This window comes from Drosophila simulans, chromosome 2L (assembly GCF_016746395.2).
Source record: "Drosophila simulans strain w501 chromosome 2L, Prin_Dsim_3.1, whole genome shotgun sequence".
In the NCBI taxonomy this organism is placed as follows: domain Eukaryota; kingdom Metazoa; phylum Arthropoda; class Insecta; order Diptera; family Drosophilidae; genus Drosophila; species Drosophila simulans.
This window is the reverse complement of record NC_052520.2, coordinates 1,804,283-1,819,270: the sequence shown is the minus strand read 5'-3', so window position 1 is coordinate 1,819,270 and position 14,988 is coordinate 1,804,283. Positions and strand designations below refer to the sequence as shown.

General features: G+C 42.3%; 5 protein-coding genes across 5 annotated transcripts; 1 reads left to right on the top strand and 4 right to left on the bottom strand.

The window, feature by feature from the left end:
- Positions 1–1,321: 1,321 nt before the first annotated feature.
- On the top strand, positions 1,322–3,338 carry LOC6730609 (gustatory receptor for bitter taste 22e). The gene is made up of 2 exons (XM_002077752.2): positions 1,322–2,414; positions 2,470–3,338. The coding sequence occupies exons 1-2, from the start codon at positions 1,398–1,400 to the stop codon at positions 2,620–2,622; spliced, it is 1,170 nt and encodes a 389-aa protein (XP_002077788.1). The 5' UTR covers positions 1,322–1,397; the 3' UTR covers positions 2,623–3,338.
- A 3,059-nt stretch (positions 3,339–6,397) lies between these two features.
- On the bottom strand, positions 6,398–7,873 carry LOC6730608 (putative gustatory receptor 22d). Its single transcript, XM_002077751.3, has 2 exons — positions 6,831–7,873; positions 6,398–6,772 (listed from the first exon to the last, which is right to left on the bottom strand). Exons 1-2 carry the CDS (start codon positions 7,842–7,844, stop codon positions 6,620–6,622), a joined length of 1,167 nt encoding a protein of 388 aa, XP_002077787.2. The 5' UTR covers positions 7,845–7,873; the 3' UTR covers positions 6,398–6,619.
- A 105-nt stretch (positions 7,874–7,978) lies between these two features.
- LOC6730607 (putative gustatory receptor 22c) lies at positions 7,979–9,282 on the bottom strand. Its single transcript, XM_002077750.2, has 2 exons — positions 8,284–9,282; positions 7,979–8,233 (listed from the first exon to the last, which is right to left on the bottom strand). Exons 1-2 carry the CDS (start codon positions 9,280–9,282, stop codon positions 8,081–8,083), a joined length of 1,152 nt encoding a protein of 383 aa, XP_002077786.1. The 3' UTR covers positions 7,979–8,080.
- A 238-nt stretch (positions 9,283–9,520) lies between these two features.
- Positions 9,521–10,735, bottom strand: LOC27207898 (putative gustatory receptor 22b). The gene is made up of 2 exons (XM_016183530.1): positions 9,728–10,735; positions 9,521–9,673 (listed from the first exon to the last, which is right to left on the bottom strand). The coding sequence occupies exons 1-2, from the start codon at positions 10,733–10,735 to the stop codon at positions 9,521–9,523; spliced, it is 1,161 nt and encodes a 386-aa protein (XP_016023046.1).
- A 393-nt stretch (positions 10,736–11,128) lies between these two features.
- Positions 11,129–12,563, bottom strand: LOC6740630 (putative gustatory receptor 22a). The gene is made up of 2 exons (XM_016174751.2): positions 11,354–12,563; positions 11,129–11,292 (listed from the first exon to the last, which is right to left on the bottom strand). Exons 1-2 carry the CDS (start codon positions 12,435–12,437, stop codon positions 11,129–11,131), a joined length of 1,248 nt encoding a protein of 415 aa, XP_016023047.2. The 5' UTR covers positions 12,438–12,563.
- Positions 12,564–14,988: the final 2,425 nt, after the last annotated feature.

Below are 14,988 nucleotides of genomic sequence, written 5' to 3'. Positions count from 1 at the left end.
CTCTCAATTGTTATGAAAATGTGGTTTGATAATAGAACGAATCTGCTTAGCAATTTACAAGCCAAAGCAGAAGGGAAAGTGCTTTAGAATTAATTGAAATCCGTTGGGACAAGGATTTGCTTTACGCCGTGATCTTCCCTTTGGGTGACTTACAGCCTTGTGAAAGAAGTGTCAAGGCAGCAATTGCAGTCCGCCAAAAAAAGACTTTGAAAGGTGCCAGAAAAATACCACTAATGAAAGGGGAAAAGAGTGGCACTTCCAGGTGACAGCTGCTAAAAGTTTGGCAGCTAACATAACTTCCCGAAAGAGTGTAGTTGCAAAAGCGTTAACTTCGCAACAGTGTCAAAAACTGCAGGCGCATCGGGAAACAACTTTAAGCCATTTGAAAGTTTGAAGCGGCCAATGGGGATGGGGTAAAATGAAAACTGAAATATCTGGATGGAAAATGGCTACCACTTCGATGAAGGAATTCAGTTACTGAGAACACCCAGGCAGCAACTGAGCCTTATTAATCGGAGGTTCAAGCACTTGGGTTCAAGGACTCGACCGCCTGACTGGACATCAACAAATATTCCCCACAATCGGACACTCCTCTCGGACTCTTCGCTCATATTTCAGCAGCTCATTGGGGCGTGAACATGTCGTCTGCCACACTAATTGAATGAAATTTCATTTGCACATGTTCGGAAAATCCTCAGTGCAGGCAGGCCCCTTGAGGGGATTTCAGCCAGCAAAGGCTCAAAGACTCCTACTCCTCTTTATCTTCCAGAGAACTCTTCAGATGTGAAGTGAAATATGCCGGCATATTATCGCACTCGAAGCCCCTCGCCGATTTCAGATGAATTGCAATGAGTGGCTCTTCTCGAGGTTGTTTTCAGGTTTCCTTTCGGCTGCTCCAAATTATTTTTTACGAGCCTGCCCTCAGAAATGACCCGACTAAGTGGGAAACATTGGGGGCGGAAAACTTTAACTGAACTTCAAGCAGTATCCATCCAATTAATTAAATGATTTAATCGCGGCAAATGTTGCTCGCCTCATGAGCACAAACAACTTGTTTGGCCTATAAAATGATGGTACACAAGGCAACTACACTAAGATTAATTTGTTTGATAAAACAGGGAAGATAAGACATTTTCTGAACTGGTATGCATATATGAAGAAATTATATAGCTTGAAGTTCTATTCAAATGTATTTAAACAGATACAACTGAGGAAGTTTTTATGATTTTTTCCAGTGCAGAGTGGTGAAATGTTTGTTGGTCTGGACAAGTAATCCCTTCATCGGCATTTCCCTCACCATGTCCGGAAACCATTTGTATATGCAACCAACCTTATCGCAGCTGGCACTCGTCGGTGGATTCCACTCGTGACCATTCGAGGCTGATTCTCCGGGCGGAATGTTCCGGCCCAGCGGAAGTGGCTTCCGCCAGAAGTGGACTGGCCTCACGTTGAAGGGTGCTCTATACGGATCATGGATCCTGGGCGTGTTTCCCTTCACCTACGATAGCTGGACAAGGACATTGCGTCGTTCCAAGTGGTTAATTGCGTATGGCTTTGTCCTGAATGCGGCATTCATTCTGCTGGTCGTTACCAATGACACGGAGAGCGAAACTCCGCTGAGAATGGAGTTGTTCCACAGGAACGCACTGGCCGAGCAGATCAATGGCATTCACGACATCCAGAGCCTGTCAATGGTGTCAATAATGCTGCTGAGAAGTTTCTGGAAGAGCGGCGATATCGAGAGGATACTCAACGAGCTGGAGGACCTGCAGCATCGCTACTTTCGTAATTATTCTCTGGAGGAGTGCAGAAGCTTCGATAGCTTCGTCCTGTACAAAGGCTTCTCTGTGGTCCTGGAGCTAGTATCCATGCTGGTCTTGGAACTGGGCATGTCACCAAACTACAGTGCACAGTTTTTCATTGGACTCGGCAGTATGTGTTTGATGATTCTGGCTGTTCTCCTGGGAGCCTCACACTTTCACCTGGCCGTGGTCTTTGTCTACCGATATGTGTGGATTGTAAATAAGGAGCTACTCAAGCTAGTCAACAAACTGGCGATTGGGGAGAGTGTTGAGTCTGAGAGGGTGGACCTTTTGCTCTATCTGTACCATCGCCTATTGGATCTCAGCCAGCGTCTGGCATCCATCTATGATTATCAAATGGTCATGGTGATGGCCAGCTTTCTGATCGCCAACGTGCTGGGCATCTACTTCTTCATAATCTACTCCATTAGTCTAAACAAAAGCCTGGACTTTAAAATTATGGTCTTCGTTCAAGCGCTGGTCATTAACATGCTGGATTTTTGGTTGAACGTTGAGATTTGCGAGTTGGCAGAAAGAACTGGGAGACAAACTTCCACCATTCTTAAGTTGTTCAATGACATTGAAAGCATAGATGAGAAACTAGAGAGAAGTGTAAGTTTTACTTCACAACATTACTGCGAATTTTAATAAACTCTTTTCATCCTAGATCACGAACTTTGCATTATTTTGCAGCCATCGCAGGCTGAGATTCCACCATTGCGGCTTGTTTTACGTGAACTACGAGATGGGTTTTCGCATGGCCATCACCAGCTTCCTGTACCTGCTGTTCCTCATCCAGTTCGATTTTTGGAACCTGTGAAGATAGCCCATTAAAAGCGCGCCCTGGAAGAGTCCTCTAATTGGTTCGCACTTCTTTGTGTCGTCTGGAGTTGAGGGTCCTTAAAAGGAAGCTCGCGGGACTAACAAGTGACAGCTCAAGAAGTCAGGGGATTTCCAAAAGGGTGGCAGAACAAGTGGGATGTGTACCCGGGCTTATACGGAGTCGTGCCTAAGTGAAAGCCCCCTTGTGACTTTTAAGCCGAGCGAACGGGAACACGGCCGCAGGACATCAGCAGGAAAAACGAAGCAATGAAAGGAGATTTATTTCCCTTTCTCCCCAAAAGGAGGCCATTCTAAAGCCAAAAGGAGAATATGCACAAGTCAAAAGGATTCGGGGAAATGGAGTGGCTGTGAAAAGCAGCGCAATTAAGGCCAACAAATGAACGAGTTTTCAGCTCTCTGTATATTTTTTTCGGCTGGCTAAGAATGCAGCTGGATTTTCCGGCGAACAATGGCTGCGGAGAAAACAGAGAAAAGCTGAAAGCAGTAGCTTTGGCGCATTTTCTTTGTTCGACTCTTGTGCGATGCATAGTGTGTGCTCTGCTAATTTCCCTGACTGCGATTTTCCAACTGTTTCCACACTTCCCTTGCTGGCTGCTTGTTTTTCCTGATTTATTGTGCTCCGGGCTTTGCTTTTGTTGTGGATTTCCATTCAAATAAACGCATGTTGTATGTTTTATAAGTGCTGCTATTAAGTCAGTAAGAATACAATTAATTAGGAAAGTCTCAGTATTATGTTTTGACTTGTAATATCTTTACATAAAAATATGTATTAAATTACATTCGACATAGCCACGCTGTAAGGTCATTGACATCCAACCGCTCTGGAAGGCATCAATTAAAGTGCTGAGTGCAGGGATAAAGCCTGTTAAAAATCAACGCTCGAGGCTGCGGATAATCTGACCCTTAGCCACTTATTGTCAGAGGCCAACCGCTGTCAAGGCCAGGCCAAGACCACCCACCCCCAGTCACCACCCTTCTAATCCCAAGAATCACCGCCATTAGCCCCGATTAGAAGGCCAGAGGAGGAAGACAATGCCGACGGGGACATCAGCCACATTGGCAGGCGAAGCGGCAGTAAAAACAACTACAAAGGACGCGTCGCTCGCAGCAAAAGTGCGTAAATTGATTTTTATTATCCTGAGTCCTGCGCTCCCTATTCACTTACAGACCAACTCCTGTAGCCGTTAAACTTGGCTCAGCAGAAAGTTTCGGGCCGCATTTCCTCCCTTTCGCTCTGGCCAATATATTTGATTTATTGGCTTTATCCGGATTGCGCGCAAATTGTTCATTGCTTTGTTTACACCATAAAAATCCTGATGGACACATTAGTTCGCCGAAATGCGCCATCGCGTGCTCATGAGGCAGACTCGTATATTCCATCGATAATTTCCGCTATCATTCTGTTTTTGTCTGGCGGAATATTTATTGGTGCAGCCATTATTTTATGGCAATATAAAAGTCACTCGGGGTAGGGAGCGTGTGTTTTATTGGGCACCTACGTTAAATTATATGTAATAGCTTTCCAATTATCCAAATGACTTAGTAAGGAAAGGTCTGCGTTGCTTTCTCAAATCAGATAAAAATTCTACCTTTCACACTTTTCTGACAGCAAGCGCACCTCAATTTATAATTTGTCCAGCAAATTAATTAAAATTTGCCGCCAGGCCTTCCACAAAATCGGGCTGACTGTCCATTTATTGTAATTAGGGACGAAACAGACGAAACTTTTTCGTTTTCTCTTAGGTAAAGGACGTTCAATGACCCAAAAGGATTGCCGAAGGCTGCGTACGAAAGGTCAAAGTTTATCAGCAAATTTTAATTTAAATTTATATGGTTTCCAGCAGCCGCAAATCGGGGAATGTTCCTGATGGACTGAGGAGTGAGTCAACTGCGCAGACTTTGAACTTCAAGGAAAGCAGTTAATGAAAGGGCAACCCTCAGCCCTTTCCTAATTACGATAAATTCCCGCCAATTGTTCCATTGATTCGAGCCGACTGCCTTAATTAGTTTGCCAATGCGTTATAATTTGGGCCTCCAGCCCCCAATTTATATAAGCCGATCGGAGCGGAGGGAAGGAGGAGCTTCTACCAAAAGTTTGGCTCACAAAAGTTTGAGGATTAAATAATTGCCAATTTGCTGCAAGTTGCTGGCAGTTTAAACAACAATTCAACGAGGAGCAAAGCCGATTTGTGTCCCCAGCTAAAACGAAACTATCTGAAGGATGAAAATGCGATGGAAGGAAGCCAAGAAGACCCGGGCAATTAGTGGAAAGTCTGGCTAAATATCGCAGCCATATTCTTTTGGCAACACTTTAATTGCTCTTGGCTAAGAAACAGCTTGCGATTTCTTTTTTTTTGTATCTATTGTTAAACAAATATTAAAGTTTGAAACTTTTGTCGCGTTCATATACAATTTGTGGCATTGAGCATAAAAACCAATACCATAAACAAGATGATCCAATAATGAGGAGAGAAATGAGGGACAGATAAGCGAACTTATCACTATAAAGGAAACCCATTTCGAGCCTATTTCTGCTGACAGTGCGAATCATCATAAAACGAGGAAATTTTTATGAATTCTTGCCTCCGTGAAAATGGTGAAAATGTGCTTCACTCAGCAGGGCGATAACCAGATGCTGTCATTTTAATAAAAATATATTGAAAGCTGGCACAAATCGAGATGAGCGAATGGAATTATCCGTAAACGTTGACGAGTCGCCCCAACAGCCAGAATGTTGACCTAATGCTGACTTCACTGCTGGAATTTTATTGTGTAAACAAAGGATCCACGGGGATCCGGGGGATGCCACGTGGCCCAAACAATTGGCGGATGTCCTGGGCCAGGGCAATAAATCAAATGCTTGTGTACACTCCAGTTTATATTTGTTTGCCCGCCGTGCAGATGGGCAGGAAATTTGCAGAAACTCGAGAATCGAGGGTGCCGGGCGGCAGGGGGCTGGGGGTGGTGGCGGATCCCCTGCACAGGATAATAAAAATCAATTTACGCGATTGTGTCGAGTGTGGCTGCTGGGCCCTGTTATCGCAGCTGGCTTTGTGCTCTCGATAATCGAAGATAATGGGGCTCTCCCCCGACGAGGGCCGAAAAGGACCAGAGGACTGTAGCTGACAGCCAAGGATGTTGGGGATGCCAAGGACGAAGGCCCCAGCGTGTGTGGCTGTGCATTGTCTGACTTTTTCTGTGCGCCCCACATTGTTGGCCTAATTGTTGCCTGTCAGTTGTAGTTTTCTGGCCTAAATGTTGCCAATGTCCGACAGAACAGACAACGGACACAGTGTGTAGAAATATTGGCATAAATCCAGCGCAGGTGATTGCAAGAGCAAACAAAATAAAAGTCAGAAGTCATATATAAACATGACATTACATAAGCTAGTTTCTAATATATTCTAAATTAAATTGTAATAAAAATAGGATTCGTATAAATCCTGAGTATTTTTCTTCACAATGCATACTATTTAATTTGTTTATTTTTAGTGTGAACAAAAGCTAGAGCGCCTTAAAAAGCTGCTCATGTAGGTTAGTTCTATTGTTTTAGCGGAGTAGTAAAAAGAGGAATCCCATTCAACGCTAGCTGCAAAGCAGTAAACTCATTTATTTGCTGGCCTTAATTGCACTCTTTTTACAGCCACTCCATTCTTTCAGGCGCTTTTGACTCTTCCGTTTTTGAGAGCTTAACTTCTGGCCTTTTGCACTAGCCACGTTTAAGGAGAAAGAATTCAAAAGGAGTTTGGCTTTTGCAGCTGTAGTTTTGCCCTGCGGCCCTGTTCCACTTTCCCTTCCTTTTACCAACTAACTGCAAGTCACTTACTTCATTCACTCGACGACAACAGCTTGTAGGGAAAGTGATTCGGCTTTTATTGCCATGATGTCACATGCTTAATATTGCATCTCATGTCCTTCTGGCAGACTTAGTGGCAGCTCCAAAGGAACTCAACCCTAATTGAAAGCCTGGGGAGTCACAAGTTCATATAGTCGAACTGGACCAGGTACAGCAAGTAGAGAACGCTGGCGACGAACATTTCAAAGCCCATCTCACGATTCACGTGAAATAATCCGCAGTGGAGAAACTTAAACCTCCGATGGCTGCAGTACAAGGCAAAGTCTGATATCTAAAGACAAACCTTGGATTTAAAGGATTATTGTCAAAGTAACACCAGTTTAACTTACACTTCTCTCAAGATCCTTGTCCATATTCTCAATATCACTGAACAGCTTCAAGATCATCGATGTTTGTCTTCCAGTTTTCTGCAACAAATCGCAAACTTTTATGCTCAGCCAAAAGTCCATGAAATTGTTAGCAAGTGCGAGGGGAAACATAATTAGCATTACGAAAAAGGACATCTTGCTCAGGCTGATCCTGTAGACGATCATATAGAAGCAAACTATGATATTGGCAGCCAGAAAGACAGCCATCATCAGGACCGTCTGGCAGTCGTAGCAATCGGCCAGTCTGCTATATAGATTCACCAGATTGGTGTAGAGTTTCAGGAGGAAGCGAACTCTAGAGGAGCTGCCCTTATGGTTTCCCCTCAAGGAACAAACCAGGCTTAGGAGTTCACCGTTTATGAGCCACACAAATCGGTAAATAATAACCACACCAAGATGATAATGGATGGCCAGGAGAAGGGTTCCCAACTTGACCATCGAGACGACCAAGACGTTCAGCACGGGCAATTTAGAATCTGGCATTCCAAAGTGCACCATCCAGGGAGCTAATAGTCCCACGACAATCAGCACTCCTTTCTGGATCACATAGTCATCGAAGGCGGGACACTCCACTGCATCAGAGCAAAAGTACTTGGCTTCCAGCAGCATCAATCCATTGTAAATCTCCTCCAAGTGCTTGCTCCTCCAAAGGGTTCGCATGTGCACCGTACAAATGGTCACCACTCCGACTACTCCCATTAGCGAACTAATTTGATGGAGCAGGGAGTTCCTTTGAAAGACATCCAACCTAATCCCATGCTCCTGGTCCTCTACACTCTGTTTTACCATCAAAATAAGGAGACTGGAACTCATGGCGATTCCAAAAAGGATTAGCCACATAGAACGACGCAATCTCTTTTTTTTGGGCTCATACTTAAATGGAAATATTCCAAGCAGCCAGGAGCTGTAAAGGATCGACTTGAGGATAACGTATACAAACTTCTGTCGAAGACCACATCGAGGTCGGAACATCATTGCAAGACAACTGATGAATCAGCCATCTCAAAGTCCCAAAGGTCCTAAAAGTCGATTAAATATTAATTAGTACAGCTCAGAATAATCAAGATAGTGACAAATACCATAAATTATATTTCAAATGGGAAGTAATTAAGTTAATAACAGCCAAATCATATGAGTGCTTATTTTCTATGAACATATTTGCTTACAATATTACAAATAAGTAAGTTGAAGGAAGGCAAATAAGAAACTTTTTACAAATTCATGAAATCAAATTGAATCAAGTAAATCAAGTATAAGAAACTGGTGATAATCATTTGGAAACCCATTTTATAGTTTATAGTGAAAAGTCCACACACGTGAAAGTTAAACTGACGATGACTGCACAGCAATGCGAATTCATTCACCTGTGGAAATAAATTTATGATTATTTGTATCTTTTTGAGTTCACACTTACACTTCTTTCCAGTTCTATATTTTTCATTTCTAGATCAGCAAAAAGTCTAAGTACAGCTTGGGTATTTTTGCCAGCATTCTCCGCTAGATCGAAGGCGACAATGCTCAACCAAAGATTCCAAACATTAACAAATAAGAACAGCGGGAAAATCAGCAGACTGATGGATCGTATGTTCATGCTGATGTCCAACACAATCCAGGAATATATGGCCAAAATGTTACAGGCTAAGCCAGTTGTAAGAACTAGGGTTATATGGTACTCGTAGGCGGCCACTATATTTCCTTTGAGCTCCAAAAGGCGGCGGTACAATGAGAGGGATTTCCGAATCCTCGAGGAGTCCACCGAACGATCCAGTTTAAGAGTCGTGACCACTTCTAATAGTTGTCTGTTGATTAGCCATATATAGCGATAGATTAACAAGGCCCCGATATAATAATGCATTATATTGCAATTAATGCTGAATTGCACTAAGGAGTTTACGACCACCATTTCCACGGAGAAGTTGTTGCCAGGCAGTCCGTAGGCTACACTCAGATATGACATTGAAAGGCCAATCACAGAAGCCGACTTTTGAATCACGAGACAGTTGAACTTGGGGCAACTAGTTTCATTCAGACTGGCAAAGTGCTGATACTCAAGGCCTAGCAGTTCATTGGCCAAGTCCTGCACTCTTGTGCTTCCCCAAAAGTTCAAAAAATGTATTACCAAGCATGAGAAAATGGTCACCATGCCAGTTGTGTAATGTGTATTTTCCAGGACTGGATTCCGCGCAAATGCCTCGGGACTGCCCTGCTTCTGACCTCCTGAGCACACCATTTTCAGAAGCAGGAAGAAGTTCACGATTAGTCCGTAAAATAGTAGAAATCTGGAGCGCTTCAGCTGGCCATTTCGCGAATCGAATCTGTAGGGAAATACTCCAAGTAACCAGGATGAATACAAGGTTGCCTTTAGAATAATCCAACACAGACGGGATTGCAAGTCGCTACGTGATGCAAACATATTCGACTAGGCAACGAAAATTAAATGGTCAATTGCACAGCAGATAAATAGCTCACTACCGTACAATCATATTTGAACTGGAGCTATTACGTTAATTAATCTAAATAAACCCTTTTAGGATTATTAATAAAGGTGCACGAGGGTTGAGCTATTGATTTAGAATCGTTTATAACTGGCAACAAATTGAAGCAATTTTGAATTCATTAAATATGTCTTTTAATAAATTCAAGAATTTCACTTACAAGTTCATATAATCAAACTGAACTAAATAAACCAAATAGAGGAAAGTGGTTATGATCATTTTGAAGCCCATTCTACAGTTCATAGAAAATAGTCCACACAGTTGAAATCGGAACTTCTGGTGACTGCAAAGCCAAGCGAACTCGTTGACCTAATGGAGGAATTATTAAATAATGTTTCAAATAATCTTTACACATGTACTCACACTTATTTCTAGCTGCTCATCTCTGTGCTCGTGTTCAGAAAATATTTTTAGTATGATTGCGGTTTCGTCACCAGCTTTTTCGGTAAGATCGCATACGGAAACGCACAACCAGAAATCCCAAATGTTTATTAACAGGGAATTCGGGAAGGCCAACAAGAAGATAGAATAAGTACGCATACTAAATCCATATACAATGAGGAAATAAATGACCACGATGTTTCCAGATAGCTGAGCTGTTATAAATAGGGTCACTTGGTATTCATAGGCGATCACCAATTTTCTATTTAGCTCTAGAAGGCGATTGTATAAAGATAGAAACCGGTGTATCCTGGAAAAGTCTGCCTCAGGATTCAGTTTTAGTTGGCTCACCAGGTCCTTGAGATGTTCGTTTATCAGCCATACATAGCGATAGATTGACAGGACTCCGACATGGTAGTGCATGGTGTTCAAATTGAGGGAAACTTCCATCAGGCAGCTCAGAAGTACTAGACATATATGGGACTTAGCGCCCGGAATTGCGTAGTTGAGTGTGAAGAATGATAACAGCTGGCCCAATATAGTCAAGCACTTTTGAATCACAAAGCAGCTAAAGTTTGGGCAATTTCTCTCATTCAGGCCTTCAAAGTCTTGATACTCAAGAGTTAAAAGTTCGTTGCATATCTCACCAACTTTTCTGCTGCCCCAAAAGTTCATAAAGTGTACAAACAGGGCTGAAAGAACGTTTATCATTCCAATTACTACGTTTATCATCTCAAGCACAGGATTTCGTTCAAAGGCTTCTAGTTTATGTTTCCGGTATTCAAACGCCAATCGAATCAGAGTAAATATAAGGAAGTAATTAACTACCAGGCCGTACAAAGTTAGACAGCGGGATCGCCTGAGTTGGCGTATTCTTTTTCCGGAGTCGAGGGTGAAGGGGAATAACCCAAATAGCCAGGATCCATAAAGAGTGGTTTTCAGCAGCTGTCTTGCCAAATAAGGACGAATCTCGCGGCTTGAACCTAACATTTTCGACCACGTGAGAGCAATAAAATGGTCTTGTCAACTGGAGCCACCAAAATTGTAAGTAAACACCGAGGAGAGTACGGGAACACAATATTAGGAAGCATTGTACGAAGTGTTGACGGCTACCAAAGTTAACAATCAACAAAAACCCTTTTAAAATGATTAATACTGTGATGGAATATCGATTTCAGAGTAACGGCTGTTGGTAGTATATACAAATTAATGGGATAACCATTTTTAGGTGTAATCGAAAGCGGAGTTATATTGTTAGCACACTCGATAAATTGGAGGACGACACAAATAAGTGAGCCCAGTCATAAGTGAAAATGTACGAGACACTTGTAAATTATAGATTAAAAAAATAAATATTTCTAGTCACAAAGAAAATTCATATTATTAATTTGTTTTGAATTTTAAATTCATATAATCAAATTGCACCAAGAAAACCACGTATAAAATGTTTGTGATTATCATGCGGAAGCCCATCTCATAGTTTATATCGAGCAATCCGAGGTGGCAAACTTTAAGCCTGCGATGACTGCAGAAACAGGTGAATTCTGCTACCTAGCAAGAAGTCGATGTTTAAAAAGAAATACATCAAATTCTGAAACGTATATCCACTTACTCTGCGCTCCGTTTCCTGGTCCATGTTCTCCATATCATTAAATAACTTCAGGATCATGGAGGTCTTTTTGCCAGTACTCTCAGCTAAATCACAGAAGGCGATTCCCTGCCAAAGGTCCCAAAAGTTGATGACCAAAGCTTGGGGAAAGAGCAGGATCATTTCCAGCAGAGAAAATCTCGTGATGTTGATCCAGCAAATGACTAGCACATGGCCCACAATAATGTTGGCCGAAAACAAGGTGGCCATGAAAAGTGTTACCTGAATGTCGTAAATGGCGGCCAGGCGGTCGTTCAAGTCCAAAAGGCGGGAATATAGCCACAGAAGCAGTTGGATTCGGTCAGGATCCACGCTGTCACCCCTTCTCAGTCGACTGGCCAGGTCCAGGAGTTGTCCATTGATTGTCCACACATACCGGTATATGTAGATCACAGCCAGGTGAAAGTGCATCACCACCATTAGCACTTCCAGCTGCACAATGTAGATACAGACTGCCTCATAGACAACAATCTTGCTATCCGGTACTCCAAAGTATATCACCAAAGAGGATCCGATTTCCAGGACTACCACGAGACCCTTTTCGATCACATACCTATTGAATGTGTGGCACTCCGATAGCATGAGCTTACTGAAGTGACTCTTCTCCAGCACCAGTAGCTCGTTGAGAATCTCAACTAGATCGCCACTCCTCGAAAAGGTTCGCAGATGGGTCACCAGTGTGGTTATCAAACTGATAACCTCTACGATCTCCTCCACCTGCTTAACCAATGGATTTCGCTCAAAAACCTCTACCTTGACGGAATTGTGATCATCTGTCGACGGCAGCATGGATAAAACCATCAGAGTAAGGTTTAGCACCAATCCATATGCCAAAAGCCACTTGGAGCGATTCAGGCGCCTTTTCCTCGAGTCGAAGGTGAAGGGAAATAGTCCCAGGACCCAGGATCCATACAAGGTAGCTCTTATGGTGAAGCGGGCCAAACCCTGGCAAATGCGATGAATGCGTTTCGGTTGTGACATTATTGAAGTCGGACTCGGAATAATTTGTGATACGGAAAAGACCCTTCGGAACGTAATGAACATTGAGTGCCGACGGCTTGATGAGTCAGTCAGATAAGCGAACTAATTATTGGGAACATTCGGTCGACGAAATGTGAATTTACCATTGGTAAGTTAGCTTTAAGGGCGAACTTCATTGCCAGAAACATTTGTTGGATTCTCCTCAGAATTCTTACCCTTATCAAAACTATTTTTTACGTGGTAGATGTTCGTAGGGCAATAAGTAGAGCTGGGTCTAAGTAATGTACATTCCAATACAAGTTGTGCCTTTTCTCTTTATTACTTTCCTTAAGTTCGGCAGACTTAATATAAGCTATTCTAAGGTTTAACTGTTCGTTGACCTTAAAATATTTTTGCAAACCTTTTGGCCATTATGCATACATCTATGTGTAGGGCTCAAGGAAATGGCAAAAACGTCATGAAAATGTCGCGCCTTTAACCTCTTCCTCGGGATTATTGGAAATGTTTTCTCTTATTGCTGCCATGTCTCCTTGGCCATTATCCTGGCTGCCTTTTAGCTGATATCCTTTGCCACCCTGTTGTTATCCTTATTTTCTGACGGGCCAAAGTTTAATGTTTCACTTGGAAAAGGATTCGTGTTGCCTGCGGGGAAACTTTGCTCGCAAGTCGTTAAAAGCAAATGGATATTGTCCCAAAGGCGCATGAAAATAAAAATCTCTGTTTCGCGAGTTAAGTACGCAAACTAAGGGTCTTCCATCCCCGTGTTTCCCATAATCCCAAGTTAACTTCTCACGATTTCAAGGCGATCAAATCTCATTCCGAATGCAATCGTTGCACCAATTTAGCACATCAAAGAAAAACAAACTGCCACGCCCCTCCCGGACACGCCCTCCCAGGCAAATGAAGTGCAAAATCGGTCGAAAATATTTGCACTACAAAGTAGCAAGGAAAAACAAACGGAAAGAATGGAAAATATTTTCACAGTTGGAAATGTTCGCTCGGCGATAAGGAGGAAACCCAAAAAAAATGGTTAAAAAATCGGGGAAATTCCGGGCAAATATTTATGAAATATTTTTGCAGAGTTGGCAAATCAAATCAAATTGCTGACAGCTCCATTGGAAAAACTGACGGGATTTATGTGTGGAAAATGGAGGGCGAACTTTCCCAGTTGTTTACTTGTCAAGGGATCGCAGAGGAATGGGGCAGATGTTTACCTTATTTTGCTTATCTAATAAAGTGCAATCCTGGGAGCAGACAATGCAATTTTCCGACGTATTTATGTCCTTCGAAAAACTCCTGTGAGCTTGTGTGGAAAACTGCAGGGAAAACTAACCGTCCACCTTGGAAAACTCCCTGGAAGTGACTTACAAAGGGGCAAAGTGTTCGGGTAGCGGGGAAATTAGCTTTGCTGCAGTGAAATAAATTGCAAATTTCAGGCGGAAATTGAAAATTTATTGGCAAACGAGAAGTTTGGTGCATGGTGTTTCTTCCTTTGTACGAGTATACCACTATTTCTTACATTTTTCCGATGAATCCGTTGGTGACTCAGAAAAAAAAAAGCCGCGATTGATGATCCCTGCTGTCAGGATACAAAGTGACAACATTTTGCGTCGCAATCGGAGGAAGAAACTTTTCCTATTTTTCCTTTCCACTGGGAGGCATTAAAAATTAGTTCCACCCCTGCCCATTTCTCATGCTTTCTTTGGGCGCCACAAAGTATGCAACACATGCAGCTGAAGCTTCCGCAGAAAGTTTTCTTTTCCATTCCCCTTTTCCCTTTCTCGCTTTATAATAAGTTACGCTTAGCATTTTCTGTTTTCCTTCCGCAAAGTGCATTTTTCACCTTTTATCATTATTTCTTGGCTCATTTTCCGAGCTTTTTCCCTACCGAAGTTTCCCGACTTCGTTCAAGGGGATGATGATTGCTTTGGTCTATGCAAAGTGTCTCAATTTGGGTTCATGTATCCATTAGATGCTCCCTATTCCCGTGTATTCCTCAGATGCGCATAAAGTATTTTGCAGATAATAAAAATTGGCAAACGGCGCAGAATTTATGCGCTGCGAAAACTCGTAAATTTTCAATGTGCCCCGTGATAAAAATCAGCAATGAAAATGAAGCGACAAAATAGAAAATCCTTTTGTGAGAGAAGTTTAGGCTGTTGGTCTCCTGCAAAGCTTTTTAATTTTATGATCTCTGGGCTGAAATGCAACGAAGATCTTGGGTAGGTTACAAAATGGATTATAGATATTTATGGCCATTTATCATACACAATTGGGCCGATATCAATCCTGCAGTTTGAAATCATATAAAAATTCTATTGACCAAACGTAAGCTCTTTTCAAGTTATAAATCTTTCGTTTTTAGATATACAAAAAGCCCCTGAAGGCGTTTTCCTTCGTAAACTTTCTTTAATTTCCGGAGCAATAAATTTCGATGAAAATTTCGATCCAATTCTTGTGGAAATTGCTAAAGATAAACAGAAATCGAAGCTTCCCTGGCACTCCCCCCAATAATTTCAAGACAATTAAAAGGCGACAGGAAAGGGGGCGAAATGAGACAAAGTCAGCTGGAGCATAAAATCAACTTCAAGGAACGTCTCCAACAAAGATAAAC

Excerpts from the sequence above, each read along its gene's own strand:
- LOC6730609 (XM_002077752.2), top strand. The coding sequence starts at position 1,398 with ATGTTCCGGCCCAGCGGAAGTGGCTTCCGCCAGAAGTGGACTGGCCTC. Across the intron at positions 2,415-2,469 it reads ATGAGAAACTAGAGAGAAGT|ATCACGAACTTTGCATTATT; the intron begins GTAAGTTTTACT and ends TTTTCATCCTAG.
- LOC6730608 (XM_002077751.3), bottom strand. The coding sequence starts at position 7,844 with ATGATGTTCCGACCTCGATGTGGTCTTCGACAGAAGTTTGTATACGTT. Across the intron at positions 6,773-6,830 it reads ACAAGGATCTTGAGAGAAGT|ATATCAGACTTTGCCTTGTA; the intron begins GTAAGTTAAACT and ends GTTTGTCTTTAG.
- LOC6730607 (XM_002077750.2), bottom strand. The coding sequence starts at position 9,282 with ATGTTTGCATCACGTAGCGACTTGCAATCCCGTCTGTGTTGGATTATT. Across the intron at positions 8,234-8,283 it reads ATATAGAACTGGAAAGAAGT|GTGAATGAATTCGCATTGCT; the intron begins GTAAGTGTGAAC and ends TTATTTCCACAG.
- LOC27207898 (XM_016183530.1), bottom strand. The coding sequence starts at position 10,735 with ATGTTAGGTTCAAGCCGCGAGATTCGTCCTTATTTGGCAAGACAGCTG. Across the intron at positions 9,674-9,727 it reads ATGAGCAGCTAGAAATAAGT|GTCAACGAGTTCGCTTGGCT; the intron begins GTGAGTACATGT and ends TTCCTCCATTAG.
- LOC6740630 (XM_016174751.2), bottom strand. The coding sequence starts at position 12,437 with ATGTTCATTACGTTCCGAAGGGTCTTTTCCGTATCACAAATTATTCCG. Across the intron at positions 11,293-11,353 it reads GGAAACGGAGCGCAGAGTAA|CAGAATTCACCTGTTTCTGC; the intron begins GTGGATATACGT and ends CTTGCTAGGTAG.